The sequence below is a fragment of the Phalacrocorax carbo genome, chromosome 10, assembly GCF_963921805.1.
Source record: "Phalacrocorax carbo chromosome 10, bPhaCar2.1, whole genome shotgun sequence".
NCBI lineage: Eukaryota > Metazoa > Chordata > Aves > Suliformes > Phalacrocoracidae > Phalacrocorax > Phalacrocorax carbo.
In genome coordinates, this window is record NC_087522.1 from 11,350,778 (window position 1) to 11,362,891 (window position 12,114).

Consider the following 12,114-nt stretch of genomic DNA (forward strand, 5'->3'; position numbering starts at 1 on the left):
TACTTTTGGAGAGATTTTGGAGACAAACCTGTTCTATCAGAAACTAACTTTGTATTTGTCTTAAGGAAAAAAAGAAGTGGGAAAATGCATATAGTTTTTTCTTCGTCTTGAAGACACAAAGCTTCAAAGATGTCCTGCTAATCTGCTTCTCATGTGTACCAAAATAACAAAAAATTATAGAGAGACCTGGGGAGGAGCTAAATTCTGGTTTCATAGGATGCTTTAAATTCATTTTTTTGTGATTGAATTTCAAACCTTAGTATTTTTTCAATATAGCTCTTAATGTGTGTTTTCTAGTTTTATAATCAAACAACCAAAGAAAAGTATGTTTTGTATCATCTTTCTGCATAAGTAATCATCAGTAGTATAAAGTTTAATCAATAACACACACTAGGCCTGTGCCATGTGAGCAAAAAGTAATTTGTAGGAATACTAGGTTGCCATCCTCTATCAATGAGCTGATACAGGGTAAAATGACACATCGCTCTGTCTTTCAGCTACTTATTAACATGGGAGAAGTGATCAGGCAGGGAAATCTGTTATAATTGAGGTTTTGCAGATGGTGTGCTTTTAGTGGCTTAGTTCTCTGCCTTTGTTCTCCCAAGTATTTAAGACTGATTTTTTTTTTTTCCCCTCTTCCTTTTTTCTTCTCTCTCCCCTTCAACTTGTACTTAGAGTCTTGTCACTTATTCCGCACCACAGAATGTGGGATTGTTTGGAGCCTTTCAAAAGATCTTGAAAGCATTGTATTTATTACTAGTGTCATAACAGGCTAACAGTTTTGCTTCAAGTTAGATGGTAAAGTTTGGATAAGTTGCAAAAGTAAAGCTAGGGCCTTCACATGGAAGTATTTAACGTCCTTAACAATAGGTAGTGCTGTTGGGTCAGCTGGACAAGAATTTCTGCAAATCTGATCCTTAACTCCTGTACAGGAGTTTCTCCTCCTATAAAATACTTCCTATGAATATCTGCTATAATGCCTCTTATAGTAATTTTTTTTTTAAAACATGCTCTGATAAAAAGAGCTATATAAATTCATATCTGTAAGGATGGGCCTTCTTTGGAATCTAGTTAAATAGTAGTGACGAGAAAGAAATGTCAAAGAATGAGAAGTAATAAGATGATAAAGAGGCATATTAGAAAGTTGTGACTGGGCCATAGTATCCTGCTTTGAATTTCAGTCTTGTGTCAAAAAACTTAAGTGAATTAAAGTGTTCTTGAAGTTCATCTGTACTGTATGCATTTTAAGTCGATAGGCACAATAGTAAAAAATGGATTTTTTTTTAATGCTGTCTCAGAACAAACAGAAGGCAGTGAGTCTTTTCTCAAATGTAGAAATGAGATGATGTATGATTATTTAATGAGAATCCTTGAAACTCAATATATTGTAATTGTATAAAGTTATTTTCACGCAGACATATTTACACTTCTCGTGAGAAATTTTTTTGTCTAGCTGTCATAATTTTTTTAAATGAATGAATTATTTAGACTTGTTTTAATATAATATATAGAATTAAACTGTGCTTCTGATTTTATTTTTTTTTTTCCTAACTCTGAATACCAGCATCCGTCTCTGGTGGAAAAACTGACTTGCTCTTTGTAGTCTAGGAAATAAAAAATATAATAAAATGCATGAAATCATCAAGGACTTTGTTAAAAATTGCTAGTTGTGTAATCAATAGTTTCTTCTCAATTATTTAGCAACCTCCTGCTAAAGGACTGAATAAAATTGGGGTTACATAGTTCAGAAAACTGATTTGAAATCCATAGAAATATAGTACCAGTCTAGGGTTTTCATATATAAATATGGCATTGCTAACAACAGCAGTTTGTTTTTGTGAGTGTGTGTATATATAAAAATATGTATTTTGTGTGTGTGTACCTACATAGTACGACAAGGACCATCAAACACATTTGCATGCGTTTCTGAACACTTCTCATTCTTAAATAAATTCCAATAAGTAAAATGCCTACCTTTCTGTGCATTATCTGTTTCCAGCTTTCTGTAATCTCTTACATAACTAGGGCTTCATCATTCCTAGACCTTGTACCACTCCTCTGGCATGATTTTGACCTGCCTATGTTCTCTCCAACCAGCTGTGGCTTTCTTGTGTGTGATGTTATGTGCTGCATTGCTGGCACCTATGTATTTCTATCCTGATAATTTCTTAAAGAGGAGTAAAAGTTGTCTGAATTTGCTATTTTGCAACACATTTTAGTTAAGTTTCTTCTGTATAAATACTTCTGTCATACTTGGTTAACCGAATAGGCTTAGACAGGTAATTGAATTTTCAGACATGCGATTTGTCAGCTTTGAAAATTTTTAGTTTCCCCCAAATATAAACTAAGGTGCTTAATGTTGTTAGGTGGAGCTATGATAGTACCTAGTCTGGATACTTGTACTTTCCAAAGAAAAATGAGACAGGCACAGGCACTGAAATATGAGTTGAAGGGATTAACTTAATTTCTTCTCTTATGGTTTTCATTTAGGGATGATATGTGGAAAACTTTTACCTTGAATATTTTTATTGAAGTGCTGGCATTTTCTTAACAATGATAAAGTCTGTTTCTAAAGCTGAATTCTTCTTTGCTTGACTTTAATTACTTGGACAACTAATAAAGAGGTTATCTAATTTTATACTGGCCATTCTGAATTTCTTTGTCTTGTATCCCATCCTTATTTTTTAATCTACTGTTGATTTAGATAGTATCATTTTTCTGCCATCAATGTAGCATACTATAGAAAAATTTAAATGGAAAAATCTAAATTAAACAATTAATGAAAAGTTTTTGATTATGAGATAACCTGTTTCACTGATGTGTTCATGTGGCCCTGGAAAAACTAGTTTTCCTGTATTATTTACTGCATAATTATTTTATTTATCTTGATGACACAACTTAGATAAAGCTTATTATTACAGATAGTATGTTTGTTTCCACTGAAATGGGGTTTCCTCTATTTTGAGAAAACAATAATATTAATTTTTCTGTTCTTCTTATCAACAGAGAAAATGAGGTGCTAAAAGTACAACTTAAGAAGTATGTAGGAGCTGTCCAGATGCTCAGAAGAGAAGGTCAAACAGTGGAAGGTAAGGATAAAATGAAGTGGGGGAAAAAAAATTCCATGGACAGGGTTTGTTTTTCTGTGTGCTACCGTTGAGACAAGAGTTTATTGGAGGCATAAGGATATTAACCAAATGATGGAAGTGACTCCTGGACTTGTGTAAAAACTGCCAATGAAAGAATAACCAGTGAACAGCCATGTCTCTGGTTTACAAGAATCTGCTTGGCGTGGTGGTTTTTTTCTGTGTGGTTTTTTTTTTCTTTTGTGGTTTGTTTTTTTTTTTTTAATTGATTGATCCTGGAATGGATCTCTGTAGATAACCAGCCACCCAATTCTGTGCAAGCCCTGGTCCATAACCAACACTTCAGCCACACAAAACAATCCTAGTGTGGCTGGGGACATGGTTCACACTTCCACATGCTACCCAGTATGACATCAGCCCTCCCTCTGTTGGAAAATATCAGCATCTGAAAAGATGACAGTTCTGTTTCTATGAGAACTGTCCCTGATGCATCTCTGACTGGGTGTTTGCTGTTGTGTGAACAGTTTTGTAATGCAGATCGATATAAAAGAAAAAGAATGTTATGTGATGGCATACTATCAAATTACTGCTGAGTAGAACCAATCATGAAGTCTTTGCCTTCCTTGCTGAGTCTTGGCCAAAACAAATGAAATCATTTACATGAAAATAAGAAGGGGTTAGCAAGAGATAATTATAAGCCCTATTCATCTCTTCCAACCATGTAGAGTAATGTCTCCCAAGAGTGAAAAGAACATACTTGATATATTTTCCTTTTGAGAAAAATACCAATGTATTTATTTTTTTCAAAAACAAACTTTCCAGAAAAAGCTATCAGTAGAAATTTGAATTTAAAATATAATCTGTGAATAATGTAATATTGGAACATACGAATAATTACTTTGAGGAGAAAAATCTTAGTATCTCTAGATTATACTGTTAGTATTGTTTTGGAGATCAGTATTTGCAGACTCTTTGAAATAGACTCTGTATTAAGACTGGAGATTCACTTTCTTTGCTAAGTTGCTCTGACTCTAAGGAGCAGATTTTATATCTGAAAGATAATGAGTTATCAGCATTTTCTTAATGGTCAGTGTCCATGACAGGATGAGTTGGAGTCTTGATTCTGAATCATCTTCTGGTGGGACCCGTATTTCACCTGACTACAGAAGGTGTTTTGAGACATGAGGTGGCTTTTCAGAAATTGGCACCATCTGTCTTCTTTTTTTTCAATTGGCATATTGTGGTCATATAAGTGGCTGTATGAATTAATTCTGCATTATTTCTGCTCTTAAGGGCTAGTCACTATACTTATCTATAGTTTAAAAACTTCATTCATCCTTAAAAGAATTTTTGTTAGTGAGAACACATGCTTTTACTTCCGACTTTGCTGGAGTGTAGTGATTCATATTAAGAATTATTCACGAAAACCATCGCCTAAGTTTCTTATAATAGCAGAAATTATCCTTCATTAGATACTGACAGTTTGCATGATGAGTGTAATTATAGGAAAAGAAAAAAAAATATTTCTAGGCTAGCTATATTCTGCCATGTTAAGATTATGCAAACTAGTGCATGATAAGAATAGAAATTGAGTAGGATGGTCAGATTTTATAGATGAAAAAGGAGGATGGAAGAGTACCAATATTTCTAAAAATGAATACATGTATGCTTTATGCTCAAATGATATTTGATCAATCTACAGTAATTTTATGTAATATTTATCATTAGTGACCAGAATAAATTTCAGCTACATGCACTATTTATAATATTCTTTCTTATTCTAACTTCATACATTATATTTTTATAAAACCAGTTTTTTTTTTCCCTTAGCTACCATTGGAGAGTTATGTGACATTTTTAGTAATGGGACCTCTGACTCAAAAAAGTATTTAAGCATGTAAATAATCCCTGAGAACTAATATGTTCAGATACAGTTCAAAAAAGGAGAGTGAAACAAAAAACCCATTTTTCTCTTTTACCAGAATTAGAAAATCTATTGCACCTATGGTTTATATACATAACTTGCAGTATTTCGTTGTAGGCATTCAAATTTTTCAGATGTGAGCCTTCGTAATTAAGAATATTTGCATTACTAGAAAGAGCTATTTGTACTTTTCAGTACATATATCAATGTGTAACTTAAGGCAAATTATTGAATTCCAATTGTGGTATAACTTAAAGTGACTGTAACAACTTATCTTAAGTAATTTTGTTCTTAATTAGCTTACATGCTTAAAAGAATTGCAGAATATATTTACAAGACCTGTTTTATTACTGTGTTCTGAGATTGTGGCAATTTTGTGAAGAAAATAGGATGAAGAAAATACTGTTTTCTGTGCTTTTGTCATTTTAAGTTAAAATTCTTGTTGGGTTCTTATATTTTAATTTACACGCTCATAGGTTAATGTTCTTGACATCTAACTAGCCTTACATGTAGACAGGGATGTAGAGTTCTGATCTGTTTAAACTTGGAAAACTCCCAGCTGTCCTCTTTTTTTGTAATGTTAGCAAATTGTCTTCATCTGGGAGGCATAAACTGTTGCATACAACTAATTTCACTGCTGCCCTATGTTATCATGAGTAGTTTTAATGATGATTAATCTTCTTCCAAATGGTATCAAAACAAAAGTCTTAAATGTATTGTAGATTTTAAAACACACTGTGTTTAGACTTTCTGTGAAACTATTTTGGAAGAATCAAAACAAACTGAGCTTCTGCTGTTATTTTTTACTATAAACAGAGAAGAATCTACATGTTTGCTACAATAATTGGATCAGGTGCTATTGAGTATGGCTTTTAAATGGTTTCCTAAAATAATGAATGAAGGTCAGTATAATACTTTGCCTTGCGGTGACTTAAGAACCTAAAAAACTGCTCAGAAGATGTGATTATAAAGAAATTGCCCTAGAGTCAGAACTGGGTCAAGTTCAGAATATCATACCAGTTTTCAAAATGAGTGATCACTGCCATAGACCGAGCAGTTTGATATTGTTATTTAAATATTTAATAAATAGCCATCCTGATTTCTCAGCCATCACAGAATCCCAGGTTGGAAGGGACATCAGGGATCATCTAGTCCAACCTTTCTAGGAAGAGCGCAGTCTAGACAAGATGGCCCAGCACCCTGTCCAGCCGACTCTTGAAGGTGTCCAATCTGGTTGAGTCAACCACTTCCCTGGGGAGATTATTCCAATGGTGACTGTCCTCACTGTGAAAAATTTTCCTCTTGTGTCCAACTGGAATCTCCCCAAGAGCAACTTGTGTCCATTCCCCCTTGTCCTCTCCATGGGACTCCTTGTAGAAAGGGAGTCTCCATCTTCTTTGTAACTACCCTTTAAGTACTGGTATATGGTGATGAGATCCCCTCTGAGCCTCCTTTTCTCAAGGCTGAACAAACCCAGTTCTCCCAGCCTATCCTCATATGGCAGGCTTCCCAGTCCTCTGATCATCTTGGTGGCCTTTCTCTGGACCCCTTCCAGCCTGTCCACATCCTTTACGTATAGTGGGGACCAGAACTGTACCCAGCACTCCAGGTGTGGCCTGACAAGGCTGAGTAGAGAGGGATAATGGCTTCTTTATGTCTGCTGGTGATGCCCTTTTTGATGCAACCCAGCATCCTGTTGGCCTTCTTGGCCACAGCAGCACACTGTTCACTCATGTTGAGCTTTCTGTCCACCAGGACCCCCAGGTCCCTTTCCACAGAGCTGCTCTCCAGCCAGGTGGATCCCAGTCTGTGCTGCATTCCTGGATTATGTTTTCCCAGGTGCATGACCTTACACTTGTCCTTGTTGAACTTCATAAGGTTCTTGCTGGCCCACTCTTCCAGCCTATCCAGATCTCCCTGCACAGAAGCTCTCCCTTCTGGAGTGTCTGCTTCCCCACTCAACTTGGTGTCATCAGCAAACTTCATCAGGCTACACTTGATGCCATTATCCAGATCACTTTTAAAGATCTTGAATAACATTGGGCCCAATATCGATCCCTGGGGGACCCCACTTGTGACAGGTTGCCACTTGGAAAAGGAGCTATTTACCACCACCCTTTGGGTGCGGCCTGTCAGCCAGTTCCCCGCCCACTGCACAGACCACTTGTCTAGGGCATAACACATCAATCTCTCCAGGAGGAGGCTGTGGGGGACTGTATCAAAGGCCTTGGAGAAGTCCAGGTAGACAATGTCCACCGCCTGCCCCATTTCAACCAGGCAAGTCACTTCGTCATAGAAGGCCACCAGGTTTGTCAAGCACAATCTGCCTTCAGTGAAGCCATGTTGGCTTTTCCCAGTCACGTGCTTCATTTGACTTGTGATGGCCCCCAGGAGGATTCATTCCATAACTTTCCCAGGGACTGAAGTAAGGCTGATGGGCCTACAGTTACCCAGATCCTCCCTCGAGCCTTTTTTGTAGATAGGGGTAACATTTGCCTTTCTCCAGTCCTCTGGGCCATCCCCCGTTCTCCATGACTTCTCGAATATTATGGAGAGTGGCCTTGCAATGACATCAGCCATCTCTCTCAACACCCTTGGGTGGATGGCGTCAGGGCCCATCTATTTGTAGGGGTCAAGCTCCTGTAGTAATTCATGTACTAACTCTTCCTTCACTGATGGTGGGTTGGTGTTTGGATCAACTGGCAATTTTGTTCCCAAAGCCTGGGACCCAACAGTGTTGGTAAAGACAGCGGTGAAGGAGGTGTTGAGGATCAGCAGGAGTTGGATGTCTACCATTTTTTTCAAACCTGCTTAGATACAATAATATTATGTGTATGAAAATGCTGATATTAGAAGTTTCTGGCTGAAGAACTTCAATTAAGATGTACAAGAAATAGCTCTTAAAATAGCTTTCAAAATTAACTTAAAATAATAACATTTTGAATGTATGTGGTGTTCTTCAAATCCCAGACTCAGGAGTATTTAATCAGATGAATTATGGTGTCTTCTATCTACCTTATAGTGGTTGTATATATAGTTTCGATTTTGACAAATGGTGAAAGCATTTTTTAAACCTCTCTCTTATTAGGGCTTGTTTATATGTGCTAACTTGTTTTTTTAGAAATTAATGATCTGTGAGGAAAAGTTGAATTGAGTTTTGTGTAACTTGGAGAATCGGAGACTTAGAATAAGCCTTAAAGTGATCATCAGATACATAAATGATAGCTGGGAACAGAATAGAATAAACTGTAGTGTTCATTTGCTGTGGATAAGAAAAGAAGTAGTGGGCTTAAATGGCAGGTGAAGGAAGTTTGATTAGCTATCACAAAAACCTTTCTGAGAAGAATACTTAAATTTAAATAGATTGTGCAGGGAAGCATGAAATCTCCATTATTGGAGGTTTCTAGGAATAAATTAAACAATTAACTGCAGGGATGAAATAACTGCAGCTGATTCTGCTTTATGCAAAAACATTAATTACTAGATGAAGTATGGAATGTCCATTCTCAGTCCTATTTTCTGTAGTTTCTATGATATGTGAGTAGTCTCTGCAAGTAATATGAAATAATATTTTGGAAGTGAAGTATAAAAAAGACTTAGAAGCATAGGCTTAGTTTTCAAAGGCTTTGGGTAGGAATTGCAGTTCCTACCTATGTATATTAGATAGCTGTAGTTGTGGAACAGCCAAATGCTTTTAGTTTGCATTTTTTTCTGTTGAGAGTACCTGTCTAAATACTGCTTACAAGAAAGCTCCCTGCAGCATTTGTATTTTAGTATTTGTAATACTGTTTAATATTACACCCTATTTTGATGCTTCTAATAACTGTTTCTTTTAGAGCTATTTTAAACAGTTTTCTTAGATGTTTATGTAATTTAACATTTTAATTTGAGGTATCTCTTTGTTTTAGTTCTGCCAAACATTTGGAGCACTGATGGTGAATTTACTATTCCAGAGCAAAAGCAAGTAGAAAACAATGAGGAACTGGCCAACTCTTACGAAAGAAAATTGATTGAGGTAAAATTTGTACTGCACAAATTTTATGGATTTGTAATAGTAACATAACATTTGAAGTTTTAAATAGTTTCTTTGCTTATTTGTTATTTTCCCCCATTAATGTAAAAGAAAAGTCTGATTTTTGCTTTAGAAAGAAAGAAAGGAAATATTTAATTTTCAGGCTTCTGTGGTTAAAATACAAATTTGTTCATTCAACTTCAAAGTGTATTTCTAGCAATTCAGAGAATTAAAGATACTTTTCCTAACAAGGGTACACATTTATGCTTTGATATTAAAATGAAGGTTTTAGTAAATAAACAAGTTCCTTAAGGTTATAACTGATGGTGGGGAAGTTGAAAGCATCACAGACAATAGGTTTCAGGTAGTGTGTAAGTTACAGTACATAATTGCAGGCATTGCTGTTTTGTCAGTTGAGCTTTAAAATGAGGACATACTGAAATCTGTAGCTTTTTCTGTGCTTTCATACTGTTTTCTGATTGCCAAGCTGTATTTCATTTTTCTATTGCTTTACCATGTAGCTTATTGAATACTGCAGTATGGAAACAGGTGATAGAAGCTACTAGTTCTGTTGATATGACCATAAGTTCTTAATGTAAGATTCACTTTGAAGACTAATGTAAAATTCATTTTTAAAAAAAAATAATCACGGTTTCATCCTAAATTTAAATACAAATTATTTTTCCAGACAAAAGTAATGAAATTTAATATCTAATACCTATATCTCCTATTAAATATTAAACGAACATTTTTATAAAAAGTAAAACAATTCTCAATGTCTTTCTCTTGCCCAGAATACTCTGAAATTGGATACTTCTATTAACTGATTAACATGAAGATGACTAAAAATGCAGGTTGTGCATCAAAGAGATTAATATAGTTCTTCTAAAACATTCATACTGGGTTATCCTTTTCTCATAGGACCATGTGAAACTAATTCTCTCCCTAATGCATACCTTTGGTTGGGTTCTTCTGACTATTTTCTTCTGTTCTGTACCTGTCAAAAGAATATCTTAATTAACAACACTGGTAAAATATCTTTCAGCTTTGAAAGTATCCTGCTTAGTTTTACAAAGTTTGTTCTGCATGTTCAGGAATTTGTTGCTAACACTTTTGAGTTTGTGGTAGACAGTGTTAGCAGCTGCACTGATGACACAGCAGTGGGTATAACCACTGGAAAACCTTGCTGGACATCACGTCCAGAAGAGGAAGTCTGCATCTGAGTCTCACTTACTAGTCTGTAACAGTATCTTCACATACTCAAAATAGGATGTAACCCCTGTAACAATCCAGATGTGTTTATGAAAAATCAATACTCCTTTTCCCCTCCACAAATGAAGATGTGAAGTCTTGTTTTCAAAGGTTTGCTTGCACTGTGTTCTAAATTGAGGACTAGGATGGAAACGACTCTTTAAATGCTGTTCTGGCAGTTCCATTCAGCTAGAATTAGGTCTGAAAAATGTTCAGACTTAACCAGTTTTAATAACTATTACTTTGTGCCTAGTAGACTATTTCAACTGAAGAAAAAGATTCCCTTGAATTTCTTGGTAGCTGACCAGGATATTGAAGTCACCCCACAGAGAAATGACTAGCTGTAAAGAGAATAAAAAGAATGGCTCTGCTGAGTAATTAGAGATTTTTTGTTTTTATCCATTGGAAATGGCTTTATTTAAAATAATATAGTGAAGAAATTTTCAGTTTCTTAACGAATTTCTAAAAAAGTTTTTATTTATCAAAGTTCTTTAATTATAATCTGTAAATCTGTTGATTTAACCAAGTGGATAAAGAAAAGTTGCAACTAAAAATTCTGAAGAAATAAAGAAACTTAAACTTTTTATTGAATGTTATGCTTAAAGCAGTATTAGAGAAATTTTTGTAAAAATTCTGCATAATTTTTTTTAGTGGTGTATTTCCTTGGAAATAGTAGTGAAACATCTATCTAGTTACCACAGTTTCTTCTAAACCCCCTTGTCAAAGCTTGTTGGGATATTGATAAGTCTTTGGATACCTCTACTGATTCCCATGTTTTCCAATGTCATATGCTTTGGGACTGGAATTCTATTTTGTTTTAGAAGAGAGAGTAGGTTGATTTATATAACTCTCAAGCCATGTGTAATAAAGTCTGTTTAAAATCGTCATAAGACGTGTTTTGGGCCACCACTACGCATTGTTAGCATGTTTGCTATATTTAAGGTAAAATTATGTTTCATTTGCTTTGTCCTGCTTATGTAATGTTTGTCAGAGTAACATCCTCAGAAGTGTTCTTGTGTTACATGCCGAGGGAGAGGCAAACTCTTAATAGTTTGCATTGCAACTAAGCTCAGTGTAAACAATTACTGAAGACCTGCTGCCATGTCAGACCTGATATTGCTAAGAATTTAAAATGAAGCAAAACAAACAAAAAACTTCAAACAATTGGGGTATTTGTACATCTTTAGAAGACCTGTGGTCACATTGTTATCTGTAAGACATTGTTTCCAGTTGGTCTATTCTTTCTCTTTGTGGCTGGAGACGAGTAAAGAACTAGTAGTACACATATCTAATCAAAGAGGCCATGACATCAACTTTCCTTGTAGTTTTAGCCTTTTGATAATTTTGTACTCTATATAGGTGGACTTTAACGTGCATTTCATCAAAGTTAAATTGCAGGTTATGCTCATGATGTACTAAATTGTATTATGAAAGAGCTCTGTTAAAGACTCAGTAAATGACATTGAATTTTCAGTTTCCTGGCGTAGACTATTCATGTCAGACTAGGGAACGAGGAGATTAGCTCCTCTGCTGGAACAACAGTCTTTTGATGTACTGAAACTTGTATCACAATATATTAATGCCTTATTGTTCTGCAGAAACACTCATTCTACTGGAATGTTGGAGACAAACAAAACAGTTAAAAAAGATCCTTTCCAACTCTCTAAGGCTCTCCTTGCAGAAGCCTGTACAATAAACTTTTCTGCGAGTTGGAATTTTTCTGCATAAATTGACTAGGAATTGCTCAGTTTTTAAAGTAAAGTTCCACAGAAACCTGCAGTTTGCCTTTTAATGAACTTGAAAATAGTCTTGTACCTTTTCCTAAAGCCCATGGACTTAAC

At 35.3% G+C, this 12,114-nt stretch overlaps 1 protein-coding gene across 9 annotated transcripts in view; it reads left to right on the forward strand.

The window, feature by feature from the left end:
- The window catches only part of SNX29 (sorting nexin 29), a 246,919-nt gene that overhangs the window by 41,615 nt on the left and 193,190 nt on the right, over positions 1–12,114 (forward strand). For all 9 annotated transcript variants that reach the window (XR_010374645.1, XM_064461872.1, XM_064461871.1 and 6 more), the window contains exons 14-15: positions 3,007–3,089; positions 8,919–9,025. Coding sequence is in view for 8 of the 9 variants with exons in the window: in XM_064461872.1 (XP_064317942.1) it covers positions 3,007–3,089; positions 8,919–9,025 (190 nt within the window). In the remaining variant the exon portion in view is untranslated. The remainder of the gene's footprint in view (positions 1–3,006; positions 3,090–8,918; positions 9,026–12,114) is intronic.